This window comes from Lissotriton vulgaris, chromosome 7 (genome assembly GCF_964263255.1).
Source record: "Lissotriton vulgaris chromosome 7, aLisVul1.2, whole genome shotgun sequence".
In the NCBI taxonomy this organism is placed as follows: domain Eukaryota; kingdom Metazoa; phylum Chordata; class Amphibia; order Caudata; family Salamandridae; genus Lissotriton; species Lissotriton vulgaris.
The window spans coordinates 1,006,653,280-1,006,670,897 of NC_141695.1; the positions used below are offsets into that span (position 1 = coordinate 1,006,653,280).

The 17,618-nt window shown below is 44.1% G+C and overlaps 1 protein-coding gene across 1 annotated transcript in view; it reads left to right on the forward strand.

Moving 5' to 3' along the window:
• Positions 1-17,618, forward strand: part of DOCK2 (dedicator of cytokinesis 2) — a 2,333,210-nt gene that overhangs the window by 461,626 nt on the left and 1,853,966 nt on the right. The window contains exons 9-10 of the mRNA XM_086931425.1: positions 2,553-2,634; positions 3,443-3,578. Of these exons, the coding sequence (XP_086787551.1) occupies positions 2,553-2,634; positions 3,443-3,578 (218 nt within the window). The remainder of the gene's footprint in view (positions 1-2,552; positions 2,635-3,442; positions 3,579-17,618) is intronic.

A 17,618-nucleotide genomic window follows, 5' to 3' on the forward strand; every position in this document is an offset into this window, starting at 1 on the left:
ACGCCATTGTTTCTTCTGCTTTCTACACTCTCAAAAAAATAAAAAAACTGCTTCCTTACCTCCCACAATCAGCAGGAAAAACGCTCATTAGTACATTAGTGTTCTCGAGAACCGATTATTGCAATTCACTGCTTCTGAATGCGCAAGAAGGAGTTCTCAATAAATTACAAACAGTACAAAATGCTGCTGCCAGAACGCTACTGTCTATTCCCAAATTCTCATCTGTGTCCCTGCACATCAGAAAACTACATTGGCTCCCTATCAGGAGCCGAATCAAATTTAAAGCTTTGTGTATAGCTTATAAGACCCTGAACAACATAGGACCACAGTTTTTAAAGAAGCTCTCCGTCCAGTTGAACAACAAAGGGTTTTACGATCCTCTTCAGCCTTTCTGCTGAAAGTCCATCGTACAAAGAGGGTCAACTGGGGAGATAGACGCTTCACCATTGCCACGGCCAAACTGTGGAACACTCTACCGCTCTACATCAAAGCTGCTCCCACGCTTCTAAAATTTCGTAAAAGCCTTAAGACATGGCTATTCTCCTCCTCCTAACTCCCCGTTCAGACATGGCTATCTTACGCCAATTCCCCCGACATCTCCTAGTGAGTTCTATGAATTTAGCGCCGAGACACCCTTACGGGTATTTGTTTGCGCTTTAAAAATTGCTAAAATAAATAAATAAATAAATAAATAAATATAAAGCACATAGGCACACCCACACAGAGCATACCAACATGCACACTGACCAACAGTATGGCACACATTGTGCATATGTGTACCACAAACCTAGCTGAAAGGCACTGGAGCACTCTACAGGATTACAGGTAAAGATTCATTCAACAAGTGAGTGAAGGTGTAGCTGTGTTTTTAGAGCAGAGGTGGATTGTTGAAGAGTTGTAAAGTAGTGGGTATTTTCAGAACACGTTTTATTGGGGTTTTGCCAACAAAGGGACACAAACGGTCCATGTACATACACATAATTCTGCATGATAAGGCCCCTACAACATGTAAAACACTAAATGATGCACAGACTACCCCCGGCCACCCCTATCCCCCCCAAAGCAGCGTCCATAATCTTATACACATGTATAGCCTATTCATATCGCCGTTCCCTATATATCTTGGCTTTACAGGCCCCAATAATCTGCACACCTCTGCCAGATCCTTGGGTGCTTCTGGGGGCATCCCGTAGCATGAAATACTGTAACTTTCAACCACATACACAAATGCATTTCATGCTTCCATGCCCCTAGGGACAGTGGTACATTGGCTTTCCACTTTTGAGCAATGTGTCTCTTTGCTAGGGTGAGCCCAAGAAATGATCAGTGGTGTTTATATCGATTTCCACCTATACCCTTGGTGCTGTGCAGAAGGAGTTGCTTCTGGGAAAAAGTGGTGTTCAAAAAGGTGTGCCTTCAGCTCTTTCCTAAATTGGATCTCCTGTTGAATACTGATTTGTACTTCCAAATCCTTGGTGTAGAGATGCCGATGGTCTGCTGCTTTGATTTTGTTTGGATGCAGCAGTTCTTTCACTACAATCTTATGATATACTGGTTGTGGTAGTACAGAGAGCCAATTGATCCATATATGCCATATAGGATAGGGGGCCGGTAAGATGGCTTGATAAATTATGGTGCTGGTTTGGAAGGTGGTTCTAGCCTGTTGGAGAGCCAGTATAATTCCAAAGGGGTTTAGATTATGTGGTAGCATTTTATCAGGCCACTTATGATATATTTTGCAGTATTCAGAATGCAGTGTAGAGTCCTCGGATGGGCAGTGTAGTCTGGAGCCACGCATTGGTACTATTCAGAGGTGAGTGTATGAGGGCTTTAATGGTTGTTCGGACACATATTCAGCACACCAATAGGTACTATTGTTCACAAAGTCCAACAGACATACAAACACATGCAGCTCTTAAAGCACAAAGACCAATAGCTATAAGGTGAAGCAGGAGAAACAATTTGTATCAGCAGAATACAGGATAGTTTGTAGCATGGGTCACAAAATCATGTACATTTGGGGACAGAGGCCTTTATACAGCATAAAACCACAAAATTATGTGCAACAGTGAAGCACTTCTGATATGTCGGAGGTGAGCACACACAAATGCCCAAATTTAATAAGCGATGTGCCTCATTGGTGCATTCATAAATCTGAAGCTTTGCAGTGTCTTAGTCACCTATCATATATAGCTCTTCAGCACTGTTACAATGTATAATACTTCTAGTCTTGCAATATTGTGCTGGATGAAACTTTTAATGTACACATTGAATCCTTGCATAATTATAGGATACATAAATATTATTTCAGGTATGTCAAGAAATTTGACACGTTGATTGTTGACCATTGGGTGTTTATTTTACATATTTTGTATTGTGTTTTTTGTGCAGCTAAGATTAATGCAGGCAGATCATCCGATTGTCTCATAATTCTGTATTACGTCACCTTTACACAACAAAGAGCTATAAAAGCGTAGTCCATCTTCATTTGTTAAACCCTGCAGCGTTTTAAACCAAATTTACGTTATTTCTTTATTTTCTATTTATAACAGCGAAAATTATTTGGTGAGATGGGGAAGTAAAGGTGTTCCAAAGGAAATAGACATGCTGAACAATTTAAAAGTTGTATTTACAGTAAGTGTACATATTTGTAACGTTTTGTGTGAATTTACATTTTTTTCTGTTTTTTTACTATTCCTTGTAGTAGAAGCTGGACCAAGAATGTCCCTAATAGTGGGGATTCACAGCACCAAAAGACTAACAAATAATACATTTGCAAACAAATTACTAACAAATAACTAAGCAAATTATTATGAAAGAAAGAAAGAAAAATCACATATTAATGTTGCTGCAAATAAAAGAGAACTTTAGAAATGTAACAATTTATTGCAAAAAACCAGACACCGATAAACACAGCAGCCATTTGCCAACTTGAAATCAGGACATCACCAAAGGCATACATTTAGGTGGGTGTCATGTAAATGTCGCTGAATTCAATTTATTCCTAGAACTAAAATAATTGGAAATAAAGATTGTCGTTTACATGCCGAACTCAATAACGACACAGAAATTTCAAGGCAACACCCATGCAAACAATGTTTACATTACTGTTCGTTATTAACTGCAGGACAAAAGCTAGTTCCTGATTACATCGCCTGTGAGGAAATAACTCTCCATTTGACCAACCCTGCTCTAAACTTCCATATGGATAAAACTGACTGCGCAAGACTGAAGGCCATACAGAGAAAGGATTGAGCATATGGTCTGAACTTTGACCAGAAGCTATGCTCAACCCCTGCATGCACAATACAATACATACATTTCTCGGTGTAGTCTTCTTATTGCCACAAAACAAAACTAATATAATATGCAAGTATGTTTTTTTAAAGCATTCAAAATGCTGTGTAGCATCTCAAACTGTCTTTATCTTTTTATAAACTAGGACCTCGGAAACAAAGACCTTAATAGAGATAAAACTTACTTGGTTTGCCAAATCGTCCGGTATGGTAGAATGGACCTGAAGGAAAACAACCTAAAAAAATGCACGCAGGGGTTGCGGAGACCTTTTGGAGTGGCAGGTAGAAATCTTCTTAATTCATATAATTGCTTTGTGATGTGGCCTTCGGTATCCGTTCCATCTGGTTGGTTACATTTACTTGTTGATGGTTTCAAATATTTGATTGACTGTGTGGTTCTATATATTCTCACTGAAAAAGACCTTCATATTTAAACCATGTTAATGTTATCTGTAACATTTCTTAGCACTATATTCTTGGTGGTAGGATTATGTTCTGTGAAACAAAAAGTTAATTGTATTCTGTTTTAATATAGTATTTGATAGAAAAAGCATATAAATGTGCTGCGGGATAATGTGACTATTATTATATTCAAAAAGTCTTTTTCCAGCACATGAAGATGTTGTATCTGTGTATTTATGTATGGATGTATGGATTAAATGTGTTCAACTTTATGACCTGTAAAGTATGGCTGGTATTTAAGAAGGAGAAAAGGATCCCTGATTTGTTTCAGGTTTATTTTTCAATCAATCAAGCATTTGTAGAGCGCACCACTTACCCGTGAGGGTCTCAAGGCGCTAAGGGGTGGGGGAATGCTGCTACTGTTCCAAGAGCCAGGTCTTGAGGAGTCTTCTGAAGGTCAGTAGATCTTGGGCCTGCTGTAGGCCGGTGGGGAGGGTGTTCCGTTTCCTGGCGGCGAGGTAGGAGAATGATCTGCCGCCGCCGGTCACTCTTCAGATGCGGGGGACAGTGGCGAGGGCGTGGTCGGCGGAGCGGAGCTGGCTGGTGGGGGTGTAGAAGCTGAGTCGGCTGTTGAGGTACGCTGGTCCGGTGTTGTTGAGTGCTTTGTGTATGTGGGTGAGGAGCTTGAAGGTTATCCTCTTTTGCATTGTATTCGGTTTTTGAGGGATTATACTGAAAGAGATGGCATGTAAGTAAAAGGAGCCTAGGAAGAAAGATTCTAAGAGGTGAGTATGGGTAGGACTAAGATAACACGTTCTAGGATTTTAATATGGAAGGCAGATATTGAGGATAGTTATTTGATGTGAGATCAAGCACAGTGATTATTCCGTGAGAGATTCTTTTATATATTGAATTGTATTTTCCTTCCAAAGCAAAGCACCCCTGATTGTAGAATCTCTCAATGTCACTTCACAATGAACATACAACAGGGTTTACTTTAAACTGGGCTAAGAATCATTAACCCCTCCCAAGCTGGTGACGGAACCGCTCCGTCACGCCCCTCGGGTGGGCTGTGCTGGTGACGGAACGGTTCCGTCACGGCCCGCTCGCCACGCCTGCGCGGTGCTGATTCCGCACCTGCGCGGCGCGTTCTATTGAGCGGGCGGGGCCGTGGCGGAACCGTTCCGTCACAAGCACAGCTCACCCGAGGGGCGTGACGGAGCAGTCCCGTCACCAGCGTCGAAGCGCCGCGCGGCCCCTCCCACCCCTTAGCACTGCAGAGGAATAACCGCCGCAAAGATAGGGTTAAATAACTAAGTAAGCAAACAAAAATAAAAACAAAACAAGAACAAAATCCATCTTTTTAAAATCACACAGTAATGAACAAAACAGTAATAAATAGACAAGCAAATAGTTGCTCTCCAATAGAGTCCTCTGATCAGGCTGCCCTTCCGGAAGGACCCGTGTTCACAGAGACAGGTTCTGCACCTGGGCGTTCGCAATCTCCACCTTGATGCTTGGAGATTAAGCAGTGACAACTGAACTTTTTGACCTTCCTCCAGAGGTCATTGATATCATCTTGGCATCCAGGTGTCCCTTGACAAAAACTGTATACACCAGTTTTTGGGACAGATTTGTGGTTTGGTGTGGAATATGCCAGACTGTCCCCCCCCCAGACCAAATTATCTGAGGTTCTGTTGCTTGTTCCTGTCTTTTGCACTGCAAGGCTTTGCTTTGAGCACAGATAAGGGTTAATTTTCAGCGCTTTAGGACTGATAACAGTTGCCAAACAACCATTGTTGTTTAAGTCACCAGCTTTGATGCGATTTTTGACAGGCCTGCAGCATGTATTTTCCCCTTCTCCTTTTGTCCTACCAAATGAGACCTTAATTTAGTCCTGACTTAACTTTTGTGCATTCTTTTTTAGCTATCCTTTAAAGCTTTTTACTATGAAGACTGTGATCATCATTGTCATCACCTTGGCGCGCCATTGAGTTAACTTCAAGCTCTTGCTATCACTCCACCATACACTTGCGTCTTTCTAGACAAACTGGTTCTGTGGACACGGATATTCTTCCTGTCGAAGATTGTAATGCCATTCCACGTTGGTCAAACCATCACCGTGCCGATGTTCTATGCTCGGTCTCACCCCTTTAAGGAGGAGTAAAGATGCATCACTTGGATCCCAAAGAGAGTTTTTAAGTCGATCTTACCAAAGACCACAGAGTGGACGATCAGCTCCTTTTGGGCTTCTCTGGTGCAAATAAATTAAGCAATGTAGAAGAGAACTATCTCCCACTGGATCATGCTCTGCTCTGAGATCTGTTATTCCATGGAAAAAACAGCCTTCAGAAGGGCTGCATGATTATTCTACAAGGGCCAATGTTCCTACCACTACATTGACATGCAAAGTCCCTGTCCTAGACATTTGTCTGATGGCTACGTTGGCATCACTCCATAAATTCACAAAGAGTTATTACCTGGACAGTGTGGTTCAGGAGGGGCCTTTTGCTGCCTTGGTCCTGTAGGACTCTCTGGTTTGAGTCTAGTCACAGACTCACCTCCGAATAGTTATTGAATTGTCATCTTTTCAAAAGGCGAGGTATATGAGGCTAGAATTCTGTATCTAAAGAACAAGTTACCTACCTTCAGTAATGCTCTTTAGGGTAGAGACTCTATCTAGCAACAGATTCCCTACCAACCTCCCATCTTCCACGTTCTGTGATCGGACTCTATCCATTAATAAGATCCCAAATCTAGGAATCTGCACACTGTATACCAATTTGCCTTTGGTGCTCTGCGTCAAGTGGGTGGAAAGTCCCAAAATCAACTGATATCAGTGTGTAGGTGGGACATCTATATAGGCCCCACATGTCATTTCTGGAGCAGAACAGCATCAGTGTGAAGCCACAAGACACCACCTTCCAGCCCGCAGAGGTACTGCTGAAATGTTTCCAGATGCAGTCTGATACCAGCAAAATATTCAAAAGGTGAGGAATCTGCAGCTAGATAGTCAGAAAGAGCATTATCGAAGGTAAGTAACTTGTTTATCTTGTACAAATTTTAATTGTAGACCAACACATAACTAGCATATCCTGTGCAAATACACAATGGTACAAGATAAAAAGGAGTAAGGAAACCAACTTTCCATCATATCTATACAAATTTTAACCATGTGTGGCATATTTAATTGTAGTCATGTGCTTCTAATATTTCTTAAAACTTCGATTTACGAGCAATTGACATGCATTATTTATCAATTGTGATGGGGCTTAAGATTGGAAAAGTCTGTGAAAATGCACAGGATATGTGTTAGATCTGGGGATTTCTAGTTGGCAATGGTATTCACCTTTGTCCAAGCAGGGACCCTTACTTCTGAATCAGGATAAGGGGATTACACTCCTAAATAACCCCTGCTCACCCCCTTGGTAGCTTGGCACGAGCAGGCAGGCTTACCTCCGAGGCAGTGTGTTAAGCTTTTGTGCATATACATGGAAATACAGTGAAAACACTACAGATGAACACAACACAGGTTTTATATCACACTACATAACTGTGGTCCCACGCATAGAGGTAGCCAACTTCTCGACCCTATGTTTTCCAACCTTCCCCATATACACTGTTTTCCCACACTGCCTCTTCACTGGTCGGATCATTTGTTATCCAAATGTAATCTCATTTCCCCTGTTGCCCTGTTCCCTTCAAACGCGACATCAAATATCTGCAAAAGAGATTGGAAAAAACTAAACATTAACTCCCTCAAGTATGTCCTAGATACCCATCTCCCCTTAGATTTTAGTGACATTGACAATGTGGAAGCTGCATCTACTAAAATAAACATTTGGCTCACTGAGGCCATTGATACTTGTCTTCCCCTGTCTTACAAAAAATTGAAAGCCCATAAATCTCCAGCACTCTGGTTCAATGAATCGCTATAAGCTGATAAGTCCAAATGCAAACGGCTGGAACGTACCTGGAGAAAGGACTACTCCCACGAGTCAGGTGCTGCTTACAAAAAAGAATTAAAGCTTTACCATAAGTCTTGCGCCCTGACGAGGGCCAGCTATGTCGCCAGGACTATTGCAGAAGCAACCAACAAATCCAAAACACTTTTTGGTCTAGTCAAAGATCTAGCGGGCTCCCAGACCATAGCCAAACCACCCCCCCTGAATAGCAACCAATGTGAAGAACTTGCACAGTTTTTCACCAGGAAAATAGAAAATATCTATCAGGATATATCGAAACAGAACTGCAATAGTCTCCAGCTGCCGCAGGCTACCAGCCCGAATAGCATAAATCACCGTACTGCCTACCATCCACTCCTTTCTAATGATTTCTTAAATTTCTGGCCAGACATCAATCCAGAAGTACTTACTGAGATTCTAGGTAAAGTGAAATCGGGCTCACCAGCAGACCCACTTCCCATCTCAATACTCAAATTACTGGACACTCCGCAGCTCTCTATGATCTCTAAAACCCTTAATCTCTCACTAAAAAGTGCTACAGTCCCGGCAAGCTGGAAACATGTCATGGTGACTCCCCTTCTGAAAAAGCCCACTGCTGTTCCTTAAGTTCTTTCTAATTTTTGTCCTATTTCTCTGCTGCCTGCCTTCTCCAAATTTCTGGAAAGCATTTCCATTTCCACCTTGCCCAATTTGTCGCGGCCAATGATATACTTCACCCTTCCCAATCTGGTTTCCGCCCTGGGTTCTCCACTGAAACAACTCTGCTGGGCGTCACAGAAAACCTTCGGCATCTTTTAGATAGAGGAGACACAGCTGCGCTGATTCTGCTTGATCTCAGCACAGCTTTTGATACCATTTCTCACACCATACTCATATAATCCCTTGCCTCTATGGGCATCTGCGGCCAGGCTCTGGGCTGGCTGACATCCTTTCTTGCTCACCGGACTTTCCAAATTTTCTCAAACACTGCCACTTCTAATATCCATGCGCCCCTTATGGAGTTCCCCAGGGCTCGATTCTTAGACCCCTTTGATTCAATCTATATGTCACACCTCTGGCCCACATTGCAGAACAAGAAGGTCTTACTCTGTTTACATACACCGATGACTCCAAGATTGCCTTTTCCCTATCTCATTCGGATCAAGCCTCCACCTCCCTCCTCCAGTCAGGCCTAAAGAAAATATCAAACTGGATGAACCAAAACCTGCTCAAATTGAATGGAGGGAAAACAGAAGTCTTAGTTCTCGGTCAAAAGCAAGACCTTTGGAGTTTTAAGCATTGGCCATCAGAGATGGGTGCCCTCCCTCTTCCATCAGAACATGTGCGTAACCTGGGGGTTACCATGGACAATGGTCTAACCATGCAGTGTCAAGTAAACATGGTGGCAGCCATCTGCTTTACCATTCTGCGTTGGTTAAAGAAAATTATCTGGATGCTGCCCCCTGATACCCAGAAGTCCGTGGTCAATGCCCTGATAACCTCTTGGTTGGACTACGGCAATGTCCTGTATCTAGGGGCAACTAAGGCAGTAACAAGATGTCTCCAGCTTGTTCAAAATGCCGCTGCAAGACTGCTAGGCAAAAGTCACAGAACTGATCATATTACAGGGCGCCTCCGTGACTTACACTGGCTGAGAGTGGCGAGCCGGGTCAAATTTAAAACCTTGAGTTACATGCATAAAATAAAGTGGCGTACTGCCCCCAGTTACCTTCAATCCCTTGTCCACGCTGCCTCCGATCTTCATCTCAAGGCTTTTTTACCGTGCCTAAATACAGACTCGCTAGAATGGGTGGTAGGTCATTTCTTTTCTAGGTCCAAAACTTTGGAATTCTCTCCCCCTCAACGTCTGTACAGAGACCAGCTATGTCTGATTTCGCAGAGCTATTAACACCTGGCTGTTTAATCAATACATTTCCTGTACGTAGGAATCCTTTTGGTCCAATTGCTCACTGTCTTCTTTTAGCGCCGGGAAACTCATTGGGTAGCTGTCGCGCTCTATAAGCTCAATAAATAAATAAAATTATAAATATAAGTATTCTTTATATAGACTTAAACACAAGACCACAAACGACAAAAATCCACAATACTACACTTAAGATTGCTTTAAAGATGATAAAAGTTACTTAGTTCAAGTTGATGATCAATGCGACAACATTCTAAACAAAGTACCTGGATACGTTACGCAAAGTAAACAAAAAGGCTTGCAAAAGGGGAGATGCATCGGTTCCGTGATCCGGGAGAAATGATGCGTCGTGCCTCAATGCTTGCACAGAGTAGGGGATGCGTCCTGATCCTTACCGGTGAGAGGTTGATGCGTAGATTCTCAGCCTGCCAGCCCGTTGCAATGCGCAAGATGGCGCCTTGATGCGATGCGATGATCCGATTGCGATGCGAGAAGATGGTGCCCTTAAAGCGATAGAATTCCCAGCACGGACATTCACAGGGGGAGCTGGAGATTAAGTCTTTTGTCCCTGAGACTTCAGCAGGAGGCAAACACAGTGCAAGCCCTTGGAGAATATACTGTAGATGATGAAAGTCCTTAACAAGTTCCTTCTCCTTTCCCTGGCAATGAAGCAACCACTGCAGGCTAACCCAGCAAAGAGCACACTGGCAGAGGGGCAGTAAAACTCCTGCAGCTTCCTTAGTTCTTCTCCTTGGCAAAATGTTTCTTTTTCCAGAAGTGATCTAAAGTTCTTGGGACTGGGTCCTAATATTTATACTCCAACATCCTTTGTTCTCTGAAGGCAGAGAGGCCTCTGCCTAGTCCAAACCAGTTCCTGAGCACTTTGTTTACATGACTCTCTCCTTCCTTTCACAGAGCAGGGCAGAGACATCAGACAAGCCACAGGAGGTGGAGCCAGCATTGTAAAGGGTTGGCCCAGCCATATTCAGGTCCCAGGTGCAACTCCTGCCTCCCATCTAGATGCAGATCTCTCTGTTCACCACTGGGCTGCCCCAGCCTGTCTCCTGGAATCCCCCAGCCCTGTCACTCACAAACCCAGACAAGGAATAAACAACCTAGCAGAGGCAGGCCTGGACAGTTAGGCAAGAAAATATCTACTTTCTAACAGTGGTATTTTCAAACACAGAATATTAAAACCAACTTCACTAAAATATGTATTTTATCATTCTGAGTTCAGGCATACTAAATTCGAATTTCTACCATGTTCCCTGAGTCAGTAAGGATTATAAGAATGTAATAATCTAACTGCCCATTCTAGCCTATGGAGAACAGGCAGCCTTGCAATAGTGAAAAACGAAAATGGCTGTAGTTCACCGTTAGGACATGCTACACACACCAGAGCATGCCCTACCTTATACTTAAGATGCACCCTGCCCTTGGGCCTACCATAGGGATGTCTAATATGAAGCAAAGGGAAGGTTTAGGGACTGGCAAGTCGACATGGCAGTACTAGACTGCACACAGGCCTTGCAATGGCAGGCCTGAGACGCACCTTACAAACTGCTTCTGTGGGTGGGACAACCAGTGCTGCAAGCCCACAGCAGCATTTGATTTACGAACCCTGGGCACACAAGGTGCACTGTACTAGGAGCCGACAGGTAAATCAAATAACCCAGTCATGGAATCACCAATTAGTACATCAATTTAACATAGGGAGCACTTGCCCTGTGGCACTGAATAGCAGTGACACAGTTCCCAAAGCATATAACCAGCAAAAACATATCAAAACAGAGGAGGCAATCCGTCAAAAATGGAAGGGAGACCCACGCCAATGATGCCAGGTCTAACAATTTGGATTTGTGATGCATCATGTCTGTCTAGGAATACTCAAAAAAATCAATTGAAAAACAAGAGCAGGGTCGAATTCCAACTCACTTGGTATGAAATTCACAAGAAACTAAGCCCTCACCCACAAACATACTGCTGTCATCTAAATAATGTTATGTTATGTTAAGTAAATGTCTCTTTTATAGCGCACGGCTACCCCGAGGGGTGTCCCGGCGCTTTGGCAAAGAGAACTGAGGCAGAGAAACACAACACAGCTACTCACAGTGGTCACAAGACTCATACAGAAAAAAGCCAAGTTTTCAGCTCCTTTCTGAAGGAAAGGAGACTGTTAGCCTTCCTTAGGGAGACAGGAAGCTCATAATAATCTATCTTCTTAACCATTATTTGCAGTGGTTTTTCATGAGTGCAAACACCAGTGTATGTTACCACGTGCTATTTTTCAACCCAAAAGAAAGAGCATGTCAACATCCTTGCCTGAAGTTCTATCACTTCTGCCAGACCAGTCAGGAATGTGTTTGCACCTTGCTAAACATTGTAGTTAATCATCTAGTATGGCATGATTAATAATTCAAAAGAAAATGAATCCTAATAAATGATAACTAACTGATCATGCATGTATTTATATAGAAATTCATATTCCTTAGCCCATTTCAAAAGTGGAACAAAAAGTAAGAAAAGGGATAGATTGAGTTAGGGAAAAGGAAAACTTTTCATAGGTTATAGCAATGAGAAGAGATAGCATATGTTAACTTCATGTATGAATAAAAAGAAGAAGCAGCTATGCACTTATGGCATTAAAGAAGTATTTGTGTGATTTACTTTCTTGAACAGGTAAGTGTTGGTGAGGGAATGGCTTGATTGGATGCATTATGAGCTCTTGTCTAAAGGTGAGGAATGGTGTAGCCTTTCTAAGTTGATCTGGGAGGGAGTTTCATGATGTAGTTGCTATTTCCCATGAAGGACTGCTTTCTGACTGGTAAGGTCTTGAATTTGGGGATTTCCTTCCTTCTAAAGCTTCTTTATCCACTGTAGTTGGTCAGTAGTTTGGCATAGTATGGCAGGCTGGTGTCATGTAGGACTAAGTGAGGAAGCAGAGTTAGAAGAAAACCCTAGCTTGATGAGGGTGCCAGTTAAGATTGTAAAGGGGAGGAGTGATGTGATCAAGTTTCCTTTCTATGCAAACCAAGCTAGAAGTTGAGTTCAAGACCACTTTGATTAGGGTCCATTGTCAATTTGTGGAATTCTGGCTATTAAAGTGTTCCCAAAGTCTAATCTCAAAAGGACAAGAGCATATACTTTTGACTTTAGTTGATCAAAGGATATTGGTTGACTTATTTTCTTTGACTTATGAAGATGGCATTTCACAGTTTTGGCAAGATAGTTAATATGTGCGATGAATGAATGGGTAGAATTAATAGTGAATTCCAAAGTATTGATGGATTTTGCAGTAAGCAGTTTAGATTTAAAAGAGTTAGATGGGATGCATCAAGCTTCTTTGCAGATGAGAATAAAAGAAGAAATTATTTTTTGTCTGCCTTGAGAAGGAAATTGCCCTTCATCCAAGATAGATCCTTCCAAAGACAGTTTCTTATGGAGTTGATGATGTGAATTTTTTTTTCATTTACTTTAATTCGCTTTTTTTTTTAAATCACAAAAGTCAGCACAATATATATAAAAATACTGAATTCAAATCAACGGAATGATCAGAAAACATTACATTGCACTATTCCAATACACATGACTGTGAAATGAGTCCCAAAATAGATCATTTAAAACTATAAATATTATAAATATTATAAAACACGGATAAGAAACATTCCTTTTCTGTTGAAATACATCAAGAAATTAAAAAGTCATATAAAAATAAGTACAAGTGTGGGGAGACACATAATGAATATTACAGGCACTTTCCTTTAGCCCATCGAGTCACCCACACCCGGCCCAGAAACTTGGCGATAGCAACCACAATGGGGCCGTCCACAGCAGATTTAAATCATCTATATGCCTCACTGTGATCCCTAGTCCCCATCGCGATGCAAATGGGTTTGATCCAGTAGCATCTCGAGTTGTAGTAAGCTGGGAATGCAAATAAAATGTGGGCCACCGTTTCTACCCTATCTGGGCAGCGTGGGCATCTAGTATTGCTGTTTATAGACCCAAACCACTTAGAACTAAAGGCCTTGGTTGGTAGGGTACCAACTCTAAATTGGTGGAAAAGCTTGCGGTCACGAGTAGAGCTAATTAGGTCCCAATATTGCTCCAATCGGGGTTCCAACTTTAAATATAAGAAAGTGCTAGAGAGAGTGGGACTATTGATGGATGCAAACTGTCGAGAATAAATCCAGTTCCAATATATCGTCTTAGACACTTTTTTAGTAGGAAATACACTTCCCTCGGGGAGGGACCACAGCCGAACCAAACCCACTCAGCAAGGATGTATTTAATACCCCTGAGCCACTCAATTTTATTATACATATCCAGATCACGAATTTCCCGGACCGCCAATGCAAAGGAGATTAATTGCGGGGTCACCCAAAGTCTTCTCCAGTATAAGACTGATCTAAGTCGGGCGATATCTCTTAGTGTGTGACAACCCAGGTCCAAATAGAGCAGGATTAGGGGGGTTGATTGCGGCAAACCCGTTACAGATCTTAAGAATTTATTTTGGGTTACTACTAATGCGCCCAAGTTCACATACGCCCACAACTCGGAGCCATACAATTTTCTTTTCTTTATGTACAGCCAAGTGTCATCAGTGTATTGATGTAGATTTTCTCCCATGCCTCATTATTAGGCCACATGGCTCAATGTGGATGTTCAATAGAACTGGCACAACAATAGAGTTGTGGGTGACCCTACAGAATGGTTTGGCCAATGTACAAGTGCAGTCTGACTCCAGTTTTGACCAGAAGATGACATTCTAAGAGGAAGGAGGAGTTCCACTTTAGAACCTTAACTTTGATTCTCACGCAGTATTCCATTGTGGCTTTCTATTGCAAATGGTCCCTTGTTTCTAGAACAGCAGACATGTCAATGAAGACCAGCAAGCATGCTTCACAATTCTCCAAGATGTGATGGGTGGAAGTTAGATAGGTTGGACTGATCTAGGCAATTTCTTTGAGATATTGTTGATATTTGACTAGTCTACAAAGAGATTGAAAAATCCCCTGGTGTAGGGAGGCATTGAAAAGCAGTGTGAGCAATGGGAGTATAGACAGTTTGCCTTTCATTCTGGAGGCTATGAGGTCTTGACAAGAATGAGTGGGTCGGAGTTAGCTGAGAATGGGTAAAATATTGTGTTATGTTATATTATGTTGTGTTATGCTATGTTGTGCTATGCGATCTTGTGTTATGTTATGTAATGTGTTTGCAACATGTTGCAAATACTCAACGGAGTCCTGAAACTAAGAAAGAGGAACTGTCTCCCCATCCAAGTCTTAGAAATGCAAGGACGGAGCAGTCGCCTGGCATAGGCATAGTGAACGGAATGAAAGCGGAAGGTAAAGTAAGCTTCTTTCTCGAATTTAACCCGTTAAGCGCGCCTCAAATTCCGCCCCAGTGCGGACGTTCGATTGCGCTAACGGGATCCGGACGTCCAACGGTCGTGCGCAGCACTAGCGAGGTAGTGCACGCGACGACAGTTGGACGTTCGCAGCACTGAACGGGTTAAGGGATTTAAAAAATTCACTGCATTGTTTACCATGCAGACAGCCTTGAATATAGCATGCTTTTTGATGGGAAGCCAGTGGAGTGACTTAAGATGGGGGGACATTAGGGTTGTGGGAAGAACTCTAAGATCAGTCACGCGGCTGAGCTCTGTATGACTTGAAGATGATGAGTGAGGTAGTCTGGAACTCCTAGGTAGATAGAATTTCCCTAGTCAAAGGAGGAAATAATTAATGGATGGAATCTAGTGGAAGAAACAGGACAACCTTCCTGTGCATGTTGAGAAGAGTAGAGAATGTTCTGAATACCTGATTGATTTGTTTACCAAAAGTGAGTTGATTTACAATGATCATGTTCATATCTTTGGTCGAAGAGACAGGGCAGGATGCGGAGCCCAGCTGGGTAGGCCACAAAGCAGGAGAGCAGGCAAAGGACTTTTGCCTTAAGAGAGGAATGTCTGCTTTATCTTCTTTGAGCTTGTGATAGTTGCTCTGCCTCCAGCATACACAACAGCTTCAGCACACAGCCGACGCACCCTATGACCGCAGCAGCGCCCCCACCACCACCCTCTGTGCCTGGACCCCGATCAACACCGAAGAGACCATACGTACGATGAACTCCATCCACTCCGAATCTCCAACCGACCCCTGCCCTCACCACGTCTTCAACAAGGCCGACTCCGTCATTGCACCCCATCTCTGGGACATCATCAACGCCTCCTTCGACACCGCAACCTTCCCGGAGAGCTGGAAGCATGCCAAACTCAGCGCCCTCCTGCAGAAACCATCAGCCGACCCCACCGCCCTCAGAAACTACCGCCCCATCTCGCTCCTCCCGTTTCCTGCCAAAGTCATTGAGAAGACCGTCAACAGACAGCTGGCCGCCTTCCTCGAGACGAATGGATCACTCGACCTCTCGCAGTCCGGCTTCCGGGCCAACCACAGCACCAAGACCGCCCTCATCGCAGTCACTGACGACATCCGAGCCCTGCTCGACAACGGGGAAACAGCGGCCCTCATCCTCCTGGACCTCTCCGCGGTGTTCGACACTGTCTGCCACCGCACCCTAGAGCAGCGCCTCAGCAACGTCGGAATCCAAGAGAAGGCACTGGAATGGATCATCTCGTTCCTCGCCGGAAGGACACAGAGAGTCTGCTTCCCCCGTTTAGATCAGAAGCCACTGAAGTCATCTGCGACGTACCACAAGGATCGTCACTCAGCCCCACGCTGTTCAACATCTACATGAGCCCCCTTGCGGCCATCGCACGCCAACACAACCTCAACATCATCTCCTACGCCGATGACACCCAGCTGATCCTCTCCCTCACCAACGACCCCGCCACCGCCAGAACCAACATACACGAAGGGATGAAAGACGTAGCCGAGTGGATGATGAACAGCCGCCTGAAACTGAACTCAGATAAGACGGAAGTCCTCATCCTGGGATCGTCACCATCCGCCTGGGACGACTCCTGGTGGCCCCCGGCCCTGGGAAGCGCACCCAAACCAACGGACCACGCACGCAACCTGGGCTTCATCCTGGACTCCTCCCTCTCCATGACCAGACAAGTCAACGCCGTCTCCTCGTCGTGCTTCAACATCCTACGCATGCTACTGAAGATCTTCCGGTGGATCCCCACCGAAACCAGGAAGACGGTCACCCAGGCACTCTCACCAGCCAACTGGACTATGGCAACTCCCTCTACGCCGGAACCACTGCAAAACTCCAGAAAAGACTCCAGCGGATTCAGAACGCCTCAGCACGACTCATCCTGGACAACCCCCGACACAGCCACATCTCCGCTCACCTGAGAGACCTGCACTGGCTCCCCATCAGCAAGAGAATCACGTTCTGACTCCTCACCCACGCACACAAAGCTCCCCACAACCAAGGCCCAAGATACCTCAACGACCGCCTTAACTTCTACACTCCCACCCGCCAGCTTCGATCGACCTGCCACGCCCTCGCCCCTGTCCCCCGCATCCGAAGAGCCACAACGGGAGGAAGATCCTTCTCCTACCTGGCCGCCAAGACGTGGAACACCCACCCCACCCACCTCCGCCTGACCCAAGACCACCTCGCCATCAGGAAGCAGCTCAAGACCTGGCTGTTCGAGCAGTAGCGGACCCCCCCTCCCCAAGTGCCTTGAGACCCTCCGGGTGAGTAGCGCACTATACAAATGCTTGATTGATTGAGCAGGCAACTGCACTTGACCTGATTAGTATTGTGTGGGATGGGAAGATAATTTGGGTATTATCCGTGTATGATGAGGTATGGAAACCAAACAAATGTATGTGCTTAACCTTAGGAGAGAGATACATATGAAATAGCCTGGCACTCAAAGACCCAACATGTGGGACCCAATATGGAATGAAGGCGGTTGAGGATTTGAAATGAAGCAATATGATGGTCTGAGTTTAGTGAGAGAGGATGGAATAGAACCAGTTCAGCGCAAGGTTGCAGGTGCTTCTTCCACTCAATCTCATCAGTAGAGTGGAGTGATGGATGATGTCAGTGGTCCCTGATAAGTCTACTTAT